At 42.5% G+C, this 24,842-nt stretch overlaps 2 protein-coding genes across 2 annotated transcripts in view; both read left to right on the top strand.

The window, feature by feature from the left end:
* Positions 1-2,824: 2,824 nt before the first annotated feature.
* Positions 2,825-18,309, top strand: meox2a (mesenchyme homeobox 2a). Its single transcript, XM_083640639.1, has 3 exons — positions 2,825-3,625; positions 12,597-12,769; positions 17,006-18,309. Exons 1-3 carry the CDS (start codon positions 3,085-3,087, stop codon positions 17,222-17,224), a joined length of 933 nt encoding a protein of 310 aa, XP_083496765.1. The 5' UTR covers positions 2,825-3,084; the 3' UTR covers positions 17,225-18,309.
* Positions 18,310-21,523: 3,214 nt separating this feature from the next.
* Positions 21,524-24,842, top strand: part of agmo (alkylglycerol monooxygenase) — a gene marked incomplete at both ends in the record, with an annotated part of 116,014 nt that continues 112,695 nt past the window's right edge. Inside the window, one exon of the mRNA XM_083632527.1 lies at positions 21,524-21,643. Within this exon, the coding sequence (XP_083488653.1) occupies positions 21,524-21,643 (120 nt within the window). The remainder of the gene's footprint in view (positions 21,644-24,842) is intronic.

The raw sequence follows: 24,842 nt of genomic DNA, 5'->3' as shown, positions 1-24,842 counted from the left end.
CTGGCGTCCGCTCACAGCCCTCTGGCCTGGTGGTGTGACCTTCTATCTGCACAACATGAGCTACACAAGTCTCAATGAGCTGGCTTTATATTTTGTTTGCAAGGTTGTTGTTTTATTGATACGGACTGTATTGTCTGTGGATAAACACACTGTTGCTATGACATTTCCTCAGAGACTTTAGAATAAAGGGATAGCCTATTCACCTTATGTTCAGACGCGGGGGTGGGCCAAATTCTCCCGGGTCGTGTTAACACTTCCGGCGGTCACGGCGCGAAATATAAAAGAACGTCGAGGAAGAGAGTTGTTTTTGTAGCGGACAGTGCAGGGGGTAAAACAAAGAATGTAGCCTACTACTTTGAGCTCGGTACACAGCAAGCAAGCAGAGTATCCACTGTTAGCCAGGTCAGATAACGTTATGGTCGACAATGACGAGCACTTTCTTGTAAAACATACCTGGACTCCAACAAAGAAAGCTTCAGATTGTTTTCTCTCCTCCGAGCGCAGCTCGAGCCACTTACATCTATAAGACCTGCAGACGTTAACGTAATTCCCTGGAATGCAAGAATTAACAAGCCAGTTACATGGCGTTGCATTCTTATACATTGTCGTTTGCTTTTATTTGGTATGTTATATACAATTGGCTAAATTATTAGTTAATTCAGAGTTAGATGATATTGGAGCAGCCAGCCTTTTTTTTTTTTGCCGGGAAGTCGTCACACGACCACACAACCGGGTCAAATGGGCGTGGCTACATAAGGTGAATAGACTACATATAATATATATGGCCATATATTTTCCCCTCCCCTCCCCTCCATTTATTTTTGTTTTTATTTTTAATAGTATACAAAGCACTATATACTATATATCTTAATTACTTTATGTGTATATACTCTACAGCAGAGACTTCTAAACAGAAGACTGAAGCCATGTTTTCATCATTTCCTCATATTGCAGTAACTCAATACCATATAACTATTGGGCCTAATATATTTCTCATATTTGTCACATACTGTACCTGTACTGTCAGTCTTTGAATCAAAAGTTCTGTCATTGATATTTGAGAGTGAATAAATGTATTTCATCTCTTTATTTATTTGAAATATTGGCATAACTCAGTTTTTCTTTACATTTTGTGTTTAACTGCAGTGAGGAATCGCAGCAGCAGGCTTTCACACTTCTTTCACTAGCAGACAATGACACTTTCATCCTCACACTGATTTACCCAGCTATTGGTATGATGGCTGACTTTATACTTTTTAATGTATTCCAAAGCTGATTTCAACTTGTACAAACTCGTAAATGAGTTTACATGACTATATTTTGGGTGACTGTGGGCTCTAAACGCAGAGATTATTTTCTATCAGCATGTCATCTGTTTAATAATCTATCATTATTGATAACAAAAAGACTCATGAATAGAGAATTACCGTAATAGAATATTAAGACCAACCTCTCATATATTTTTGTTTGTTTTTATTTTGTGCCACTATAAGTGATTTTGAAGTAAACCATATTTTCTCATTTGTGTCACTGTTTTGGAAGAAAAATAAGTGATTAGAGCTATTTGCTCAAATAAATAAATAAAAACTTCATGGCTGCATATAAAAGGTTAATTACACTTCAGTATCAGTATTGATTAAGGTATCAGTATTGATGTGTCCATTGGTTTAATGATATCTGTTGTTTTGTTCCAACACGACCACCATGTGACATAATACTCTTAAATGACAGGCTAGCTGCTCAAAAGTTTAATTAATTACAATAATTTTAAAAGGATAGTACGGAACTTAAGCACTTGCCTGAAAAACTGTTGAAACACTGGACTGGATCTCTATTTATATAGCTATATAGATATGCAGTGCAGATCTACATTTTAAAGATACTGAACGATCATCTTCATACAATGTTTTTTTTTTGTTATTTTCAAATTAGATATATCAATATTTTTTTCATATTGAACTAATGAAGTCATATTAGCTATTGGAGTGAACAGAATACAGCAATTAACTAGAGCAGTGGTTCTCAAACTGTGGTCCAGGGACCCCCAAGGGTCCTTGATGGGGGTTATGGGGGATCCCCAGCAAAAATGATTATTATTTATTTTCACTATAATTGCATCCATAAGTAACACAATGACTATTTTGGTCATGGCTTTCATACACTTTCTGTAATAAAACATCTAAAAGCAATCAGATGGACCCTGGGATGAAATTGTATCCATGGTGTGATCTTGGTCAGTTCCAGAGCCCTTGCAGTGAAAAGGTTTGAGAAGCACTGAACTAGAGATCTGAACATCACAGGATTTCTTCAATGCTCAAGCAGTCACATGTTATGAGCGGAGAGGAAACCATTAGAAGTGAAGCGGAAGCAACAAGTGTCCCTGTGCACCCTCTAAAGTGTATTTAGAGGGGTCAGCACAAATGCGGGGGGACACCCAGAATTAACCCCTAACCCCCCCCCCCCCCAACCCCGCCCATGGACCATTCGGGTTGTTTTCTCGAAAGGGGGCGGGGGGTGAGATGGCCACTGGAGGTCAGATCCAAGTCCAAAATAAATTGCCTTCTTTCCTGAGGCTCAGCCATTTTAATAGTACAGATTTATTGTGCTGTGCTTTTTGGAGGGTGATCATATGTATGTGGTCAGTAGCGCGTATGCAAGTCTGTGACCCAGCCTCCCTCTCACGTTACACCCTATTTATAACATCCCCTCCGCCGGCTCCCCTCGTCCTGCAGCTCCTAGGAACCTCCTTCTGCTCCCAGCCGTGAGCTAGCTCCAGTCCCTGTTCCTCCTGACATCTGAGAGGCCGTGCTGCAGCTTCTCCTGGGCTAACTGTTTATCCTGTGCAGCCTGGCAACTGGTCGCATGCTCCGGATTACCACAGGACGCCCCTTTCAAAACACAACTACGACAATTTGAAATTTTCAACTCCAGGAAAGTTTTTGGGGCGCGTCGAGGAAAGAGAGAGGAGCATCTTGGATATCTATGTCGTGATCTTTGTTTTGTTGGTTGATTTACTGTAGTAACTTTACGCCGTTCACCTGCCCTTCTCACCTTTCCTGGAGGGCCGTGTGTGCTTTGCACGCCATGGATCACACGCTGTTTGGGTGTCTGCGCAGCCCCCACGCCCCGGCACAGGCCCTGCACCCCGCGTTTGCCCAGTCCCCCCTGACCCTGCACGGACGCTCGGACCACGTCTCCTACCCTGACCTGGCTTCCTCCTCCTCCTCCTCCACCTCCTCCCCCTCGCCCTGCATCATCTCCAGCTACGGGGCGGAGGACGCAGGCCTGTTCCCCGGGCAGCACCACCACCACCACCCCACGCACCGCGCCCACCTGCCCTCCCAGCAGCACCACCACCCCACTCAGCACCAGGCGCCCTGGCACATTCCTCACTCCTCCCATGGCCTCTGCCACCCTCACTCCCACTCGGGCCAGCAGGACGGGGGGCCCGCGGCCCCAGACCTGGGTCACCCCGGCGGACCCAGCATGTGTGCCAGTACCCCCAGTCTGGGCAGCGGCAGCACCCCCACAGGGGCCTCCTGTGTGCCGGCAGACTTTGGCAGACAGACTCTGTCACCTGCTGAGGCCGAGAAGAGGCACGGCAAGCGGAAAAGTGACAGCTCAGGTAAGAGGAGCACAAAGACTGAGGGACAAAGACTTGGAGGAACGTTTGACCTCGCCTTTGTGAGCAGATGGTCAGGGTCAGGGGAAAAACTGGCAGAACTAACAGGAGAGAGTTTAACCAGGCATTCCTCAGATATTGTTTCTATAGCTCCTAAAAAATCAGTTTGTGAAATGCTGCATAACCAAAGACAAAATGTAAAATTCTTTGATGGCACTTCCAACACATTTCATTGTTGGAACTTGCATTGATCGCTGTGTAAACACGATCATATCAATATCAGCATTTTAAGCATTGATCGCTGGTATAAACACTATCATATCAATATCAGCATTTTAAGCATCGATCGCTGGTATAAACACTATCATATCAATATCAGCATTTTAAGCATCGATCGCTGGTATAAACACTATCATATCAATATCAGCATTTTAAGCATTGATCGCTGGTATAAACACTATCATATCAATATCAGCATTTTAAGCATCAATCGCTGGTATAAACACTATCATATCAATATCAGCATTTTAAGCATCGATCGCTGGTATAAACACAATCATATCAATATCAGCATTTTAAGCATCGATCGCTGGTATAAACACTATCATATCAATATCAGCATTTTAAGCATTGATCGCAGGTATAAACACTATCATATCAATATCAGCATTTTAAGCATTGATCGCAGGTATAAACACTATCATATCAATATCAGCATTTTAAGCATCGATCGCTGGTATAAACACTATCATATCAATATCAGCATTTTAAGCATTGATCGCTGGTATAAACACTATCATATCAATATCAGCATTTTAAGCATTGATCGCTGGTATAAACACTATCATATCAATATCAGCATTTTAAGACATTCTGAGTGGAGCAGAAGAATAACAACGTGAGAGCATCTTCTCGTCACTCTAGATCTTTCAGCAGCACAGGGCAGTGGAGGCTTATGCAGCTCTGACAGAAAAACAGTGGAAAATGGTGTAAAAGCAGTTGGTAGGTGTCGGCTGACTGTTGCAGCGGGCTGACTGAAGCGTGGGGTGAAGGCCACATCACAGCAGCGGTGTGGGCACATCTGACTACTGGCATGTTTGGTTTAGAAATCAACATCTGCTTCATTTCTACACATTTCAGAGGGCAGAAAATGAGGCTCACTGTAAAGAATGAATGTCACGGATTGTAAAAGCCTGCACCAGCGCCTTGCAGCGCACTAAACACCCGCACAGACAGACACACACACACACACACACACAGGCCTTTCATGCTGCCAGCAGTCATTTATTGAAGGATTTGTCTCAATCTTGTATTTGAAATAAATCATGGACAGCTTAACTGAAAGGAAAAAATGGACGACCGGAAAATCGAGTTATGCCGTGAGCGTGAATTTGAGCGAGAGTGTGAACGCTTCCCGTGTCTCCCCCTAAAATGAAAAGCCAATGTGCCAATATGTAATGTTAATTCATTTGATTTAATTTCAACACAACAGAGCCATAAATGAGTTCCTACACAGGAATATATATAAAAAAAAAAAGGCTATACATTAGTAGACTATTTTTTAATTGATAACTTTTTATATTGTTTACAGTCCCATTGATTGTACTGTCCAGATCAAGTTCACGGTATTCAATACTTTCACTCTTTCATATGTCTTTCTATGTTGCCACACACTGTACACTGTAGTGCCTAACACTTTGTACCTTTTGAATGAGTAACTTGTTACAGTGCCATAATGTGGGTGCAGCTGACCTGACATTGACCTTTACAATCACTGGCCCTTCCTAAGGGGCTGTAAAACAGATACAGTTCCATACTGTACTTATGGCTGTACATTGTCCTTTATTAAATACAGTCACAATGATCACTGAATTATCTGCTCTATTATAATGATCATATACAGTACATACAATTCTACACATTCAAGATTTGTGCTTCTTTACAAATAAAAAAAAAGAAATCTCGAACACGCGAACACGAAACACCTTCCTGGTGACCTGTGCAACATTTCCAGCCCGTATTCACCGCGATAATCAATCACCAAGTGACAAACTGCCGGGGGGGTCGGGTCGCTGGAGTTTTCGCCCCGCAATCCGATATTAGCGAGAGTTATCAGTTTTCCATGGAAAGTGTGCCTGCCGCGCTTCTCTGTCCACTTGTGGAATGCGGGCCCTCCGCGCCCTCCCGCACCTCTCAGCTGCTTTTCAAAAGGCCTCTTTGTATGCACAGTGTATCACCTGGTCTCCGCTGTGTGTGCACAGCACTTGACCACTGACTGATATTTCCTGATACGATTAGTATTCGCTCAGGATGCTGGTAGTCACCTCAGAAAACATCCATTCCCCTTTGACACAGCGCTCGTTCATGGGGTTTACAGAACCGTTTTACAGAACCCCAGAGGCGGACCGGACCGGACCCCACTGTGCATAATGGAGCAGGATTCATTTGTCAATGACTGTAATTGATAGATACTGTAATGGCACCAGACATTATTTTTGCGATTTGTGAGTGTATTATTAGCCTACTGTAGTTAGGTTTTTAATACCAAATATTAGCAAAGGCAGGTCGCACTCACATGGCTCATATTATACCCACATGATTTAACAGCATTCCTGTATGCTATGGTTACGCATTGAAAAATTAAGGATTCATGACACATGGGTCTCTGGAGAATATATATATATGCCAAAATGATGGGCAGAATCATGTAATATGACAGGGCTTTTCCAGAGGGTGGATTGGCTTAATTTCCAAATATGACCTATTTTAAAGCGTCTTGCATTGGGCCACATGCAAGCCGGTGCGCGACTATATTTTATTCACAAATTAAACACACCACCCTCTATTTCCTTTTCTCCTTTGTCAAATCATTTGGAAACCAACCCCTTGGCCTTCAAATCCCCAATTCCCCTGCAACAATAGTTATTGCAGACTCATTACGTGCGCGGGGCGGCACACAGTATTCTCGGCCACGCTAACACCAATCACGCTGATTATCGGGGCTAACTAGCTTGCTGACTCAATCAGCTGTCTAAATATCACACCGCTGCCAGTTCCGTGAGATAAGAGCCGCGGTTAGGTTTCACCATCTGGAGCAGAAACCTGAGCAAAACCTGAATTTAGACACGAAAACAATAAGAGAAGCGGAGAGCTCATTTCCATGCTAAGTTTAGCGCTTGAGCTCGACTTATTGAGCATCTCGGCTGTCTTTGTCCGAAGCCTTCGTTGTGATTGTTTCCTATAGGAAGGCCACAGGGCGAGCTAATGTAATCAGCCGGCTCCTTGGTATTTTAGGGTGTCTGGTTTCTGTGGAACCTGTTCATTTTTTTGAGTGGGCCAGCTGGAGACGCTGGAGTCTCAGCCTCATACAGTAGTGTCAGTCGCTGCACTTTGCTGAGTTTCTGACTTCTATTTTGCATAGACTGTATGTGCTTTCAAGGGAGTGGCCATTCTTTAAAAAAGTTACTAGGCTTTCCATGTGGAACAATAAAAGGTGCTTGAAGTCTTATTTTGCCGCAGCAGTGTTTTTGGCGTGTTGTAAAAGCAGGGGAGAGCAGGGATGGCCTCTCGTGGGCAGCCGGGCTTTCGAGAAGAAGCTTTTAGAATAACATTGCGGCAGTGTAGGAAATTAAAAAAATATTTGGGGGGCAGATTTTGCCCCCCCACGGTCTAAAAGAAATTGGCGCATTTACCACATTTTGGGGGCACTTAAAACAAGTAATTACTGCATAAAGTTGCTAAAGAGTATTGTGCACAATTAGCACACTGTTTGTGTGAGTGTTTGCTTCTGCTTCTTCTTCTGGCAACCGGCTTGCAGGTGTTGAGTGTGTGTTAGAGAGGGAAATTAAATGAACGGAATGAAAATAAAATGATATAAATCATGGGGGCAATTTGGATCATGGTTTTTAGGGGCATGCTGAGATTTCTTGGGGGCATTCTTGCCCTTGCCCCTGGCTACATTCCTACACTGCATTGCAGATGTATTGGTGCCTTTAACATCAGTCTTGAGTGTGCCGCTCCAATATTATTTCACCAAAGTTCAAAGCGCAAAAATCACCATAATTTTCACTGAAGGAAAACAACACGCACATTATTTGCCATTGCTTACAAAATAAATAATAGTAATAATAATAATAATAAAAAGTGACTCTTTATTCCAGCTTTTAGATAAGAACTAGCAACATTGAAATGATTTCTAAGAAGGTCCCTCCTGCGCTGAGCTCAGTTCCTGTCTGGGTGCGTGTATTTTTCTCCCATTATTCCTCCTTTTTTGTGGAGAGATGAAAGTTACAGCGGGGACCTAATTGCTGCGGTGTAGCGGCTGTGTCGTAAAAAAGCCTGCCACTCGTTTTAACTCCAGGCCCAGGCTGCTCTCAAGCAGCTGGCCGTGTGACTCTTTTATTTCTCTTACACAATGCCTGTGTTTACCAGAGACAGAGCGGAGAAATGACATCTGACGGCCTAGTTTCAATCAGCCACACGCTGTTTTGGAGCACCCCGACCAAATTACAGGGAGAGAGGCAAGGTCAAGAGGGGCAGCTGGACACACTGCGCTGCGGGTCAAGCAATGATCTGCTTCATTTCAGGGCTTTGTCGTAAAAATTCATGTGGGATTTCTTGCAGTAGTTTACTGTATGAATCGGCTTTTGTTTGTCCTTAGTTCTGACTCAACTCTGTGCAAGTGCCTTACAAATATAACTTTTGCAGAGCAGTTTCAGTTGTAAGTAGACACTCAACTAGCGATGTACCGATACCATTTTTTCCTTCCCGATACCGATACCTGAACTAGCGTATCGGCCGATACAGAGTACCGATCCAGATCAGTACCAGTAGGTAAAAAATATATACTTTAATTATATATAATATTATATATATATATATATATATATTAGATTTTTTATATATATTTTACAGCTGTGTACTAACCAGTGGGCGAGAGAATGGTAAATTTATGAAGCCGATCCTGAAATCTCATTTTCTCGAAAGGCCGGAGGCACGTCATGGTCCGGAAGTGACGTCACGTACATTGGCCTCAATTGAAAAATGAGCCGACTTCTGTCTCGGTCTGTGTCTTAAATAAACATTTTCCGAATTAGTTTATGGTCTGAATAAACAATTTCAAGTCTTTTTCATGCTCTCATAGGGCTCTGTTTTCTAAATTATGGTCCCATTTCGAGTAAAAGTGGCGATAAAAAAGACTAACCTTTGGGGCGGGATTTTCCTTGATTGACACCAGCCACAGCAAACCAGATGATCCCAACCACACCACAACCAGCTGCCAAGGCAGGCTAGCTAGCTAGCTAGCAACGTAGCCATAGATTAAAAGTAAACTACAGAAACAGCATTACCTTTATGATCTTTTAATGATGTTAGTAGACACACGTAACAGTATAGATCCCCGTTATGAGGTCAGTTGATCAAAATAACACCTATATCGAAATCGGATTTTAGCGGCCGGGCAGCGACCATCAAGCTGGGGCTTCAGAGCTGATCACCTTGACACATTTTACGGCGGAATTATCTGATAAACTGGTCTGTGCAGCTCTGTGGTGATCAGCTAATGTCTTCATAGCATTGTGATTATGATTTAATGCATTATGGAAGATAAATGTTGGTTTAACATAATTAAAATAATTCCTTACCAAACATGTAAAGTGACGCTTCTGGGCAGTAGACCATTTGTGCATAACATTATGTAATGTGACATGAGATCACCACATTTCAATAAATATAAAGTTTTTGCACATTTGAATGCTGCTGGTCGTTTGTTTAATGCTGTACATATTGGACATTTAAAGCTGATACACAATCGTGTTGAGGTAATTCCGCAAAGCTCAGTTAAAAATATAACGTGTAACACTTGACACAATCAAATGTAACTTTTTCACAGCAATACTGTACAGTCCAGCCCACCATGGTATGGGAAAGGAACCATTGTTTGAATTATATTGAAATATATTTGCATCGTGTAGCATGTAATGCAGTCTGTTAAGATACTGTAAACAAGCTAGATACTCTATGACACAGAAAGGCAGACAAGCTAGCAGCAGGGATCTTGTCGCACTGATTCCAGATAAACTCGTCTGTCTAGCCAACTAGACAATATTACTGTACCATAATACCACAAGCTAAAGGCAGCATATGCCAATGGAAGGCTGGGTAGCATTAGCTAACGTCATCCAGGCTATACAGTAACGTTAGGCTATTATAAAGTTATGAAACGCTGTTTCAGACGTTACAATAATATGACACAATATGAGCCAGTTAGCCTAGCTAGAGAGAGTAATTTCAGACCACCAGATATCACCATATTTCATTTCAATAAATATAAAGCATTTGTTGATTGAAGCAGAATGCTGGTCGGTTAAGTTTCTCCGTCGTCATGTTCTCTGGTCCAATCTTCGGTTCGTATAGTGTGTTGACTCGACATCAACAATCTTATACATGATAATATACAACAAGGCTATCTTTGTTGACAATGTTTATTGACAAAAGCATTAAAACAAGCAAATATAACAATATTCTCCGGTCACTGGCAGATACTAGCTACAACTTGTTGAAAGCAAATCTCTCATGTCAGCATTTGGCTTGTGTGTTATTGCAATACCCTATGTTGAAACAACTGATCAGCAGTGGCTGATCATCATGTAGTTTAGCGTTAATCTCAGGAGAACAGAATATTATAGCTTTGATCTTCACAAATCATGATCCTCTGTTGTGTGTCCCATCACTGGTACTGGATGGCGGCCACCCCTTGAAGAAACGAATGACACTGTTAATCACTGTATAACGTTAACGTTGGCTTACCCAACACTACGTGCGATTGGTAAATACTGTAAATGCAGAGGTGGATAAACTATCCAGAGGAGTTTAACCCCCTTGTTCCCCCTCATTGATTGATAGTTGATCTAACATCAGCTAGATATATAATGCTATTAGCTGGTAGATGAGTATAAATTATGCTCTGCCTCATCTCAAAGAGGTAGGTAAACAGAACTGCGTTTGTTTTCCGTCTACGTCCGAATCTGTGCAGCATGCAATACTGTTTAACGTTGTATAACGTTAACTTCTGCTACTCTAGTCTAACCTTAGTCCTCCTGTAATGAGGAATGTAGCTAGCGTTAATGTCACGCTATGCAGTTACGTTAGAAAATAAGATTACCTCGATTTTGTGGAAGATAGGAAGATGTCAAGCAGCAGGCTGGTGAGGCGAGGTCTGGAGGAAATAATACTCTCTGGCTTTTTCTTCGGGCTACTGTATGCACTGTGAGAGCAATGGAGCAAGGCTAGCAATAGCAACTAACGTTAGCAACATTCGTTAGCCAAGCTTAAGCTAACGGGGACAACAACTTGAACAAGATGGCTGTCGTGGCTAGGAGGGGAATTTTTCAGAGAGCAATTCAGACCCTCCCCCGAGTCCCGTCCACGCTCACGCCCCTTCCTGTTTTCCCGGCTCCAGATTTCAAACAATATCGGGAAGTGAGCTTCATTTTGCTGTGTCAAAGTCAATGAGCTCCGTTGGTCCATTATATTTATGTCAATGGTACTAACCCTGTATGGATGGGATATGACTGCTTGCTATCATTGTTGTATGGCCTGGCTCAAGTTAACCCTTTAACTTGGCATTGGTGCATAGATTTGCGTACTCGCCGATAACCGATCCAGCATTTTAGGCAGTATCGGAGGCATTTCCGATACTGGTATCGGTATCCAAACAACTCTACACTCAGCTAGAAGGAAGATTCAATCTTTGATAGGACCAAAAGGCAGACAAGGGTATTTCCATGGAGAAACCTTAAAGCAGAGAGTGTACTTTCTCTCGTGACGTGGCTTGAGGCCTCGCATGGCTTGTGTATCTGGCTCTGTGCTCCAGGACTATTTACAGTTGGGCTTGACACAGGCCTGCTGGATTAACACACACTGCAGAACAGGACCGCAAGATGAATTAGCATGCAATCACTGTAGCCTTCAAGTGCAATGTGCAACTGAAGCGTGTCCAACAGAGAAACCACAAGGCCTGTGCTCACAATAGGAAAGTTTTGGGAGAGCAAATGAACCATACATGTTTTCTTCGGAAAGACCACGGAGGTACAAAAACAAAAAGTATTTTTCCGGGGTGAGGAGCTGAACTGGGAATGACATGTCCTGGGAAGTGTTATTTTAGATTTTATTCATATGTACGTACCACAATTTTCTTAAGTAGACGTTTTCATCTGTTGTAAGGACCCGCCTTGAATTGAATCCGTATTATCCGTATTTGTTTTTGGACTGTTGCTCTTCATTTGAAGAGTGAGAGATGATTGCATTTCCTCACCATGCTATCTATGACATGATCATTTCCTCACCATGCTATCTATGACATGATCACATACACAAGCTTGCATAACATTGCTAATGGCGCCATAATGTGTTGAATGACCTTTGCCTGCCATTTCTCAGCTGTTATCAGTGGTCATCCTGTGACCATTAGTATTACCCAAGGTTATGTTGACATTTTCAAACCCTAGGAAAAAAATGCAAATTGTTGTGAGTTGGCAGCTTGTTAGCCATAATGAGGAGACGCTTGTAAAATTGGGAGGTAAATAAACGGAGGACACATATTTTACATATCCTGCGAAGCTGTTTTGTTCCATATTAAAAAACGATGGGGGTAGCGGCAGATTCCATTAAGACTAAGACAAATTAACTCCATGTTGGCAGTATAAGAGCCAGCCTATTTGTAAGAGCACAGCTGCCAGAGTCAGACGCACATGTGGTGGAGCCGCCCATGGGTCCTTCCAGCCACTTAAAGTGTTCATAAACAATGGCTGAACAATAAAGTGTGACTGGCAGTTCCCATTGTTTCCCTATACCTTGCCTCTTTTCTCCTTCTTGCCGGCTTGCACCTGCCACATAACGTTCATTTTATCTTTATTTTCTTTGCGTATAAATCTGCCCCGACTGGAACAGAAACCCGTGTGGTGTTTGATTTCAGAGTCCCAGGACGGGAATTACAAGTCAGATGTGAGCAGCAAGCCCAGGAAGGAGAGGACGGCCTTCACCAAGGAGCAGATCCGCGAGCTGGAGGCAGAGTTCGCCCACCACAACTACCTGACCAGGCTAAGGCGCTACGAGATCGCCGTCAACCTCGACCTCACCGAGAGACAAGTACGTTTTGTGCCTATAGGGCTGGGTTGGTATAGTTAAAAAAATTCCAATACCAGTTCTAATACCAGTATCCCTAAAGAAGGGCTGGGCGATAATTCAATATTATCGTTCATCGTATTTCAATGGAATCATAACGTGATATGAAGATATTTTAATATCATCATGATGACACACATTTCTGCCGTCTAAATGGATGATGACAAGCAGATTTTGCAGATTTTAGATTAGACAGATTGATTTTAGACCGATTTTATTTAAACTGGTAGGAATATTATTTGAATATTTCAGTTTTGTTTGACATGACATCACACCTCTAACATCACCATTTGGTTCAATGAGACGTACATTCATTTGATTATTTAACATGATTTTGCAAACATGAACCATATTGTGATATACTGTTATTGCATATGGATATCGAGAAAAATCCTTATGATTATCGTGATATTGATTTCGACCATATCGCCCAGCCCCACCTTAAAGTGATACCGATACGAATAGAACACTTCAATACATTCTCGTGTAGTATAGTCATACTTTTTAACGTTTTGGTGGCATCACGGCATGCTCAACTGCCAACTCCGTCACATACATCAGCTCGACTTACAGCACAGACTCTATGGCTGCTGCGGTAGTAGGCCAATAACACGCATTCAATCGAAGAACACGTACAGTGATTGGCTGCGAGCAAAACCATCCAAATAGTCATTTATTTCTACATCTGTGTACAAAAAGGATCAAAAGCAGGTATAGTTTGGCTGCAGAAGTTTCAATGCTACTTGGTACTGGGTTATTTCAGTCGATACCTAGAGGTATCAAGTACCGATAACCAGCCCTATTTCTACCCGCCGTTCCTTATTTTCCCTCGGGCTCAGACATTATTGGAGCCCCACATTAGCACATCAATGCCATGTTGTGAAAACAGCGGTGGCCTCGGGACGACGAGGAGGCTTTTGAGCCCCGCTACTGTGTTTTTGTAACTTTGGTGCGTGTGCTATTGTGCACCAGATGTGGCTGTGTGAGGGGACTATCATATTCCAGATGTTCTTGTCTATTCTTTCAGGCAGGCCACAGTCAAGGCAAGGGAGACGGGTTGGAGGAAGTGCTGTCTAGCAAGTCACTTCCTCTCTCCCTCTACCCCTGCTCGTACAAATTGGTCTCCGAGCGTGGGCCGCGGCGCTGTAAAACGCAGGCACATGAAATAAATAACAGGAGACAAATGGCGGGGCGAGGAAACGGCGTACAGCCTGTTGTTCTCCGACACCCCTTGGAAGCTGTAAGTCACACTTAGCTGACACCTTGCCAGAGATATTTTGCGGTGTGATACAGTGTGGATTAAATGTAAAGAGCAGACTGCAGACGGATGGGGAATGGGGAGTTTCAGCATAGAGTTTCAGCTGGTACCTAAGACCGAAAGCAGCAGGCAAAATACAGCTTCAGCAAGCAACCAAACAAGCAAAAAGCAATACTATATTCGGACATTTCTGACTGCCGATTTTGTTTTACTTCAAAGATTGAAGGATGGCAGACAAGGTCCAATGAGCTTCAATGTCATATGAGTTCATCGGTTCAAGTTTTAAGTGCATGTTAAGGATCGGACAGACATATCAAATTAGCTAATGAACCTACATGAACCTTCCAGGAAGAACTCAAATAGGCCTCCGCTGTCTCCAATTCGCTATAATCACGACATATTTCAGAAAGTATGGCCGTGCAGCTGCTTTCCTAAATGTAAGTCATAACATCCACATCTCGTGTCTTCTGTTTTTAGCAGGACGCTCTCTGTAGACTGTGAGCGAGCGCATTTTAGAATTGGTCGAGGACGGCAGTAAGTTAGTGTTAGGGGTTCAATTCCCAATGGAGCTGCCCGTGCTAAAAATGAATGCACTCCTTGGATAAGAGCGTCTCCCAAAAGTGTTTTGCCCTGAGTCGGCACATTTTGGTTCTCGGCCATCAACCTGTAGGCAAGTGGAAACTGTGAGACAAGAAACGGCAAATGACAAATGAATCATAAGCTCTGTGAGTAACCTGCGTTTTCTCAATTAAAAAGCAGAGAATGAATATTCACTCAGCCTGATGTCAGTGGAAACTCCATTGAAGTTGGCTTTCTCCTCAACTTAAAGTTAACGGTGCCATCTTTTTTTGTAGAGTAGCTCCACAAAAAGCCTAAAATGTCAGTCAAACTGCTGCTCTAAACATCTCATACATCATAATACTAATAATAATAATAAAAATAGTAATAAAGTGTTTTGTAGCCAAATAATTGCATTGTGGTTCCAAAAGTCCAATATTTATCTCATTATGAGCTGTATTTTTCTCACTGAAAATGCTTTGTTCTAGAACGTGCCAATAGTCACCTCACAGCAGAGCGCTGTATGCATGTGTGACGAAGGCATTTTCACTTAGGAAAATATAAGGAGGTAAATATTGGACTTATTGCAGCACAGTGCAAATCATTTGGCTACAAAACTCTTGGATTCTGCTGCACACACTCTTTGGAAAATGTTTTTATGGGCATGTTCTGTTGCTGTTGAAGCTGTAAAAGAAAAACTTTCTCCAGAAGCGTCTTTGAGTCCTATCTATGAGGGCTAACTGTCTTTGGTGGTCATACCAACTTCAATGGAGTTTTGACTCACATAATTAATGGATTTCATCTGGGGGTCAGTGATTCCTTTAAACTGTATCAGGGACGCGTTTCTTGTTACGATTCAGCAGAGTAGTCGACCAGCTTATTCATCTCAGATTGATGGTACGTTAGTTCTGAACTGCCCCACTAGCCAATTGTTGTTGAGATTGTTGGACATTATTGGCATGAGACGTTGTGGGCTAAGTGTAAGACTAAGTCTAAGTGTGATGAAGAGTGGTCACATGTGTATATGTATGCGAATGTGTGTATGTGTGTGTGTGAGTGTGTATATATGCGTGAGGTGGGGGGCAGAGTTCCATCAAACTCTGTTTATTGGTCAAACTAAAAGCACCTAAGCTCTGAGGGTCACAGGTTCAGTTCAGGCAGGAGAGCTTGGTTTAAATAAGTGGCCTCTTGAAAATGTGCCATAGCCCTCGAAAAAGGCCTCACGGCGGGTAAAGAATCCGAGGTGATACCCTGCACAGCAGACACCCCTGACGACGTTTAAGACAAACGTTTGTGCTGTCAACTGACTTCCTGACCATGTGACCTGTCGGCCCCCTCGGAATGACGATCCCCAAAAATAAAGCCACTGGACCCGATGTGAGAGGAGTAAGCGAGCCCCCTCCCTCATGTGAGAGGAGTAAGCGAGCCCCCTCCCTCAAGCGCAGTGTCGACACTCAGGGAGGCTGGGCTTCATGACATGTAAACCGTTTTAAGCAACAGCTTAATCATCACTCTGGGAGACGGAGTTGTTGAGTCAGGGGAAAACAGGTAGATGCCAAGCGGCAGATGGAACGGTAGATCAACACATAATTGCTGCTGTAGAAGTGGATGCCAAACCTTAAAGGGGCAGCTCACTCCAAAATCAAAAAACACATATTTTCCCTTTTACCTGTAGTACTATTTATCTATGTAGATTGTTTTGGTGTGAGGTTGACAAGCTTTGGAGATATTGGCCGTAGAGATGTCTGCCTTCTCTCGAATACAATGAAACTGGATGGCACTCGCCTTGTGGTGCTCAAAGTGAGGGGAAAAAATCAACAGCAATATCTCTTTCCAGAAATCATGACCTGGTTACTCAAGATAATTCATAGACCTAGTTGTGAGCAGTTTTATCGAGGAACTACTTTCTTTCAACCAAACTATACCCGCTCAGCAGCTAGCAGGTGTACTGTTTTATTTCGACCGGACTACACCTGCTAGCTAGCAGCAGTTCAGTCAAAAGAAAATAGTTCCTACATGAAACTGCTCACAAGGTCTGTGATTATCTTGAGTAACCGGGTCATGATTTTTTCAAATGTCCCATTTGGCGCTTTGAGCGCAAGTGGAGTGCCATACAGTTCCACTGTATTCGGGAAAAGGCAGACATCTCTACAACCAATATCTCCAAAACTCTACAATCTAGATCGACAAATAGCAATACAGGTAAGAATAATAAATAATAATAAAGTTTTTTTTACTTTTGAGTTTGAGGTGAACTGGCCCTTTAAAAGAAAGTCAAGCGTTTGCCTTGCAGTCGACAACTCTGGATCGTCTTTGCGACGGTTGGCTCTCTCCTTTAGAGCAACGGGCTTCACCCGCTAATTTGTGTCTGCTTTACCCCTTAGGTGAAGGTGTGGTTCCAGAACAGGAGGATGAAGTGGAAGAGAGTGAAAGGAGGCCAGCAGGGGGCGGTAGCTCGGGAGAAAGAACTGGTGAATGTGAAAAAGGGGACATTGCTGCCGTCAGAGTTCTCCGGCATTGCGGCGCTTCACCACTCCACAGACTCCTTAGCCAATGAGGACAGTCATGACAGTGACCAGAGCTCTGAGCACGCCCACTTATGATGCACAGACAGCCAGCCACGCCTCCTCGGAGTATAGGCCCCGCCTCTGCCTCAGGACCGTCCTTAAAAGGACTGCTGTTTGCTGATTTGTCATCGTCATACAACGATGCTAAATAAGTGTACAAATGTACAAAGGGATGACATGCGTTACTTCATGTAAGAACATGCAGTCATTGTGCAGGCAAAAAGGAGAATGCTGAAATACTTCAAAGTGCCATTGGTAAAAGCTTTCTTTGATAAATGCCCAAAATATATATATATAAATATTAAAATGTCATGCTTTGGTTACAGAAATTCAGTAAATATTATATTTGGACTCAAATCAGATTTGGTCAAAAATTGTGAACATTCCATGCTGTGTGTCTTGTGAGAAGAAGGCAGGCTTTGATTTGCACTGTTGAACATATGCCTCAATTGGTTTCTACTGTATGTAATGTAAAATTACGATGTAATCGAGTTATTGATCAAATCAAGTGCCGGGAAATCAAATTTGCCAAGCTAATATAAATATTCTGTAAATAATTATCAGTATTGTCTTACCTTGACGGTAATTTTATACCCACACTATTCAGCTCACTCAGTAATAAACATTGACGGTTGTTTAGTCCAGTGATTCCCAACCAGGGGTACGTGTACCTCTAGGGGTAGTTGAGCAGCTTGCAAGGGGTACTTGGAAAGATTGGGGATTACATTTGATTTCCAAAATGATAAATACAATATTCCAAGTAATTTCATAGGTCCATGTTGGTAGAACGGATTACTTTTTCCAATTTGAAAACAGTCAGAATTGTATTAAAGTGGAGTCATTCAAATGGTTTCCATTTAATAATCAGATGTGTATAGGCCTACTAAAAGTTTAATATGAGCTTAATAGAACAAATTTAGGAGAATCATCAACACGCATGAGTGAGGGGGTACTATTGGCATGGCAAAACAGCTCAAGGGGTACATAAGACAAAAAAAGGTTGGGAACCACCGGTTAGTCAACACTTATCAGCCTGGAGACGGTATTTTGTAAAACGAAACTGAAACCTGAAATGAATATTTTTTGAACATCTTTTCAGAGACACTTGCAGATCAAATAAAACTGAACCAGTGGTAAATGGAATTGCTTATGATTGCATAACTTATCTGTGTTCCCCATCCATCTAAGGTTGTCAAAAGTATCAATACTAAACATTTGAAACTGATAGAATACAAATTTGCCACAATATCGATACCAGCAGGGCTTTCCCTTCATGAAAAATCAAACCTACTACTGATTTTTTCCCTCCATTCAACAAGCTGAAAGTTGTAAGTATAAATATGTTCTTATGATGAGTAGGGCGACAGGGGGTAATCTGCAGTGTAAGTGCACAGTTTTGAATGAGTTTTATCAGGCCTAGGCAGATTATGGAGAAGCGTACGTCTGTCCGTCCATCTGTCTTCGTTTATTTTTATGCCTCTTGATGTGTTGTCATCACCCCCACCCCCGTGCTATAGAAAATCCTATCGAGTAGGCCCCTATCGATACTTTCCTGGGTATTGGTATCAAAGTTAGAAATTCTAGTACCATGATAACCCGACATCCATCCATCTATCTATCCACGTGAATCCGGGGTAATGTATGCATATGGCGTGAAATGAAGCTGAAATGAATTAAACATTACCAAGGGTGTAGAAAGCTGGTGATGGGGGCGCATGCTAAATCCACCTTTTCCTCCGGGCAGGGTCAGGACTTCTGCCAAGTCTCTGTAAGAAAAGCTGCAAACGATCATATTCTGTTTCAAAATGCAGTTGAAAATAATTTCATGTCTTGATCTCCTCTTTCACCACATTGTGATTGTGCATTCTAATTTGTCAAAGAAGTTCTTTACAGCATGCATTTTCTCTCTCTCTCTCTCTCTCTCTCTCTCTCTCTCTCTCTCTCTCTCTCTCTCTCTCTCTCTCTCTCTCTCTCTCTCTCTCTCTCTCTCTCTCTCTCTCTCTCTCTCTCTCTCTCTCTCTCACATTAGTCTTGCTGAATGTGACCCAGTTTATTTAGCATTGGAACTGAAGTGTGCAGATTATTCATAGGAATGGAGGATACTCACTGCTTCCACTGGACATACCAGCACTACTATATGAATCTAATTGGAACTGAATCATATGGGGGACACACAGATGGCCTAAAACCTTCAATATGTGCAATTCACTCTAACACATTCAACATACTTTTAACATTAACCCATGCTTCCAGGTATGTGAGAAGTGGCAGACATCTGTCCTGAGCTTGAGTTGCCCTTTGGTGCTGATCTGAGTTCAATTTCAGCAAATAGAAACTGGTGGTCAGTGCCAGTATGTAGTTAGTTATAAATTAAAATTTGGGAAATCTATGACCTCCAGTTGGTAATCAATGTAAGGCAAAAACCAGCATAAAAACAAAAAAGTTATTTTCAGAAAATAGAAAAGGAAAGTCATGCCCTTTTCCCCTTAAAATACCATTATGTTCATATCAGCTTTATATTACATGTTTAGACTATATTATACATGCTACTATGAATTTACATTATAAAGATGTATGCAAGCCAAAGGTGGATAACCTCTCTATATCTATCTATCTATCTATCTATCTATCTATCTATCTATCTATCTATCTATCTATCTATCTATCTATCTATCTATCTATCTATCTATCCTATCTATCATCATCATCAGTATATAAATGGGAGCTGGGGCTCTGTCTGTTTGTTTGTTTGTTTCTCTGTCCCACTGTGATGTCATAAATCCCACTGTGACATCATCTGTGATGTCATAAATCCCACTGTGACATCATCAGTGATGTCATAAATCCCAGTGATGTCATAAATCCCACTGTGACATCATCACGGATGTCATAAATCTGACATCAGTGATGCTGATCTCATTGGCCACACAGCAGCCGAGTTGCGTGGCCGAGCTGCGAATGCGAGCTGCAGGGCCAGCTTGGCGAGCCCGCATAGCGGGCGAGCCTAGGAATTGAGCGTGCGAGATCCCTAGTATCTATAAAAGGGAGCTAGGCCTCTGATGGTTTGTCTGTCTCACTGATGACATCATCAGTGATGTCATAAATGGTGACATCATCAGTGATGTCAGAGGCATTGTGACATCATCAGTGATGTGATAAGCGGTTGTGATGTTATCAGTGATGTCATAAAAACAGTTGTGACTTCATCAGTGATGTCATAAGAGTCACACTGATGATGTCATCATTGTATAAGAACAAATTCAAGTCCCAGGGGCAGCCACTGAAAGAAGTGGGAGTCTGGCTTCAGACCCCCGTCTTCAGCCATGGACAGCTGTATGTTGCCAGCTCCAGGACAAGTGATCCAGCATCCCTAAAGTAGGCCATCAAGGAGCAGCCAGGGCGAGGCCGCAGAGCAGCCGAGCTACGTATGTGGTGAGCTGCAGGGCCAGCTCAGCGAGCTGCAGGGCGGGCGAACCTGCGAAGCGGGCGAGCCTAGGAATTGAGCGCACGTAGTGCTGCGCAAGATGCCTAGTGTTAATAAATAGCCAAACTGAGTTTATCCTGGTCAGTGTCCAAGGAGAGATAAAAAAAATCATTGTTGGCCTTCAAGTTAGGCTACATTTTGTGTGTGTTGTCAAATTATGGGTGATACTGAGCATCTTCATGCTCAAGTTCGCGATTTCGGTGATCAGCACCTCCTGAAAGGTATTATTGGTGTGCGTTACTATTTTCTTTCATGATACTGAGCATCAAACAACATGCAGCTAGCATGATAGCTGTTTTTTTTTATTTTTAGCCCCCCCCCCCCCCATTACAACATCATAAAATAACATTCAAAGATTATGAATATGCGAATATAATAATTTTGATGGAGAAAAATAACGTTTTTTTTACCCTTAGGCCTTATACCGGTAATTACAAACTTATGTAACAAACACTGCAGTCCAACCCCACTAGTCTCTCAAGCCAGACTGTCTCCAAATCCAATCCAATCCAAAACACACTGCAGGACTGGACCGGACTGGACAGTGAAGCACAAACTCTCGCGAGAAAAAACGACCATAACGTTACCCAAGAGAGAGATGACAGCGCGCCGCTCAACGTAAACAATAAATACTAATAGTCCGTCCAGCATTCCTCTGTGGTCCGACTGTTATCTCCGACTCCTTGGAGTAGACTTAATCAGTTGGCAGACGCAGACGCTTACTTTTTGCAGCTGACCTCAGTTACCTTAGTTGTAAGTTGCATCGCGAGGGCACGGACTGTCCAAACACTTTCCCAGCCCACACAGACTCACCTGGTGCGGGAAGGAAGGCAGGCAGGCAGGCAGGCGCTATGGCTGAAGCAGTGAACCCCGGCTCGGTGTCCAGGGGGGTGAGGGCCCTGTTCTACATGGTCACCCCGAATGAATCATCCTTTCAGCAAGTGGACGACGTCCCGCAGTATGTACAGCAGGTGGGTAGAGTAGTAGCCGCATTTTCCCCCCTAAACTAACAAAGATCGTTTGTTCTGCAAGACGTATGCCTCCCATCGGCTTTTCACACAACACATTTTTGGTCTGGTTAAGCCAGAGGTTCTCAAATGTTTTTCAGCCAAGGACCCCTTACAAGATAGAAAATATACCGGGGACCCCCTCATTCTGATTTGTGATTTTGGGCTAAGCTTAATTGTTTCCACAGTAACGTGCTTGACTTTTAATTTGATAGGTCTGTTATTAGAATGTATTCCATGAACCCTTTTAGATTTAAAGCATAAACTATTTTTGTTGAACTATGAAGATTTTGCAAAAAAAAATATATATACCTGTACATATTTTTTATTACATTACATTTACATTACGTCATTTAGCAGACGCTTTTGTCCAATATGCAACACAATCAATGACAGCCAAGATATTTTGATAGACTAGCACCATGTAGGAAGTAGTTTGAGAAGGAATAAGTAACATGTAGCTTTTTTTATATATATATATATATATATATATATATATATATATATATATATATATATATATATATATATATATATTTATATAATATTTTTTTTACCTGAAAACTTTTCGCGGAACCCTGGCAAAATGCCACGGACCCCTGGGGGTCCGCGGACCCCCATTTGAGAACCACTGGGTTAAGCTACCTAACCCTGGATAAAGGCTGACGACCTAGGGTACTGCAGGGGCCAGTTGCAGAAAGCAGTTTAAAACTACGTCGTTGATCTTATCTATGGCCTTAGATTCTCAGGATTAGATTAGATTAGTCTATTAGAGTTGCATAAATTAGTTTAGGAAAGTTCTTACCCTCGTAGCCGGGCGCTTCTCGTTCTCGCTCATACTGAGCATTAGCGCCCGGGGACCCACGTATCATTTCCAATCAGACCAGTGCGCCGCTCTCACGTCTAGGTCTTAAAATAATCCTTACCTGAGCCAGAAACTTGAAGTAAAGACGCTATCCGATGCACAACATCCTCTTCTTCTAAATAACAGATGTCGCCGCTTCCAACTTGTTGCATAAAATCCACTTTTATGTTGTTGATATAAAAAAATAATTGATGCAATACCATTCAGGAAGTGTGTGTGTGTGTGTGTGTGTGTGGTGGGGGGGGGGGGGCAGTACGGACAGCGACGCACTGTGTTTACACTACTGCCCCCCACACTTCCTGAATGGTATTGCATCAATGATTTTTTTATATCAACAACATAAAAGTGGATTTTATGCAACAAGTTGGAAGCGGCGACATCTGTTATTTAGAAGAAGAGGATGTTAAGCATCGGATAGCGTCTTTACTTCAAGTAAACTCAGGTAAGGCTTCTTTTAAGACCTAGACGTGAGAGCGGCGCACTGCTCTGATTGGAAATGCTACGTGGGTCCCCGGGCGCTAATGCTCAGTATGAGCGAGAAGCGCCCCGGCTAGCAGGGTAAGGAAAGTTCTAGCCATTGCTTCTCTCGACGTCGGGGTTAGAAAGCTCGACGCTGCTCATAAATGCCTCTTTTCATCCGAAGTGTGTGCTGGTGATATTATTTTTTACCCAGTTTTCGACCAGAGTGGCGCTGTTGAGTGCTGTGACGGCTGGGCTCTAACCCGGGAAAAATATTATCACCAGCACAGACTTCGGATGAAAATTGGTGCGCAAGCTAAATAGGGGATATCGCCTCGCCTGTACCAAGATAGGGTCCAGAGTCTTTAGAGACAGAAACAACCCAGGTAGCTTGTAGGAAATATACGTTGAAGCTATATCTTTTATGCAACTGCCCCAGGGTTAGCTTAACCTGTTCACACACAGACAGCCAGACACTCAGGGCTATAGATCTCAGTTGCCCCAGCTGACCCGCACCTTCATGCACAATTGGAAACGCATGTGAAAATAAAAAGTGTTGCTTCTACCACATAGACCTACTGTCCATTTATATACTTATCCTTTATTGTGGCAAATGTCTGATGAAGGCTTACCAGGCAGCATCACAGCAACACATGTTTGTTATAAAGCCACACTTTATGGGGCACATCAGGAGAAAAAGCACAATTACCCACACAGCAGGAGTCCTCATAATTCAGTACCAAACATCTAATTAAACAAGTTAGTGTTATTGTTGCAGGGCTTTACTGTGCTCAAATTTGCATGGGTGTGTCAGGTCTGCGGTGACTCTGCACTGTTTACACTTTGTCAGGTGTCATCAATCATTTGGTGAATTTGTTGTGTGATCCCAATTAGTGCGAAAATCCCAATTTTCTAATGTTGTTGTTTTTGTTTTATGAGTTTGCAGATTGGCGCCAGGCTTGTCAGCTCTTCACTGATTTGAATACAAACATAATATTTTTCAGACAGCAGGGATAAAAGTGGATTGTCAGCCTACATAGTTTCAGCCAAGATCACTCATCCATGACCCTATAAAAAGGCAGTTTGGGAAAACACAGACATCTGGTCCGCAAATGTCATTTTCCATGTAAGGTCGAAGTTCAGAAAAAAATAAAAGCATAAAATTATTTGATGCCACAACAAACAATCCACATAAGCTCCAAGCATGCTGCAGCCTCCAATAAGCTTTCTTTAGTGTGATTATTCTGAGAAGAATGTCATGCTGCGCCTAATAAAAGTGATTGTGTTTGTGTTATTTTAATTGGACAAATGATAAAAACACAGGAAAAGAAATAGTTGAAACAGACTTCAGACCACCTTAACCCAAAGGGGAAAGAGAACATAAAAATCAAGACGACGAGCAATATTTTTGAATTCAGGACAACCCTGACTGCATATTAACCCAACATCAGGCTTTTTTCATTTTTACTGTATCATTTTAGAAAATCTCAGTTAAAAGTCCCTTTTTTCCCCTCATTTTTTATACATTGAAATGACTTTAAGTCTGAAACTTGGGGTGCTTTAAAAAGTAAACACAGAAGTTCAACTCCAGAAGTTTAGTCTTTACGTGGACCGATGCCTTTGGGGGGTGACTATATGCACAACAGTAATGTAAAAAAAAAAACTCTGCCACCTCTCCTTTCACAGCATGAGAACCTGCCCTGCTGAATAAGTCTGTCCCGAGCTGTCAGGAGCGCGGGCCTTTGGAGGTAAAACTCTCTGCGGGACAGGACAGAGAGAGAGGAGGGAGCGTGGGGCTTTGGAGGTAAAACTCTGCGGGACAGGACAGAGAGAGAGGAG

The sequence above is a fragment of the Poromitra crassiceps genome (assembly GCF_964638095.1).
Source record: "Poromitra crassiceps genome assembly, chromosome: 1".
Lineage (NCBI taxonomy): Eukaryota > Metazoa > Chordata > Actinopteri > Beryciformes > Melamphaidae > Poromitra > Poromitra crassiceps.
Note: the sequence above shows the minus strand (reverse complement) of the source record. Positions and strands in the feature narration are given on the sequence as shown.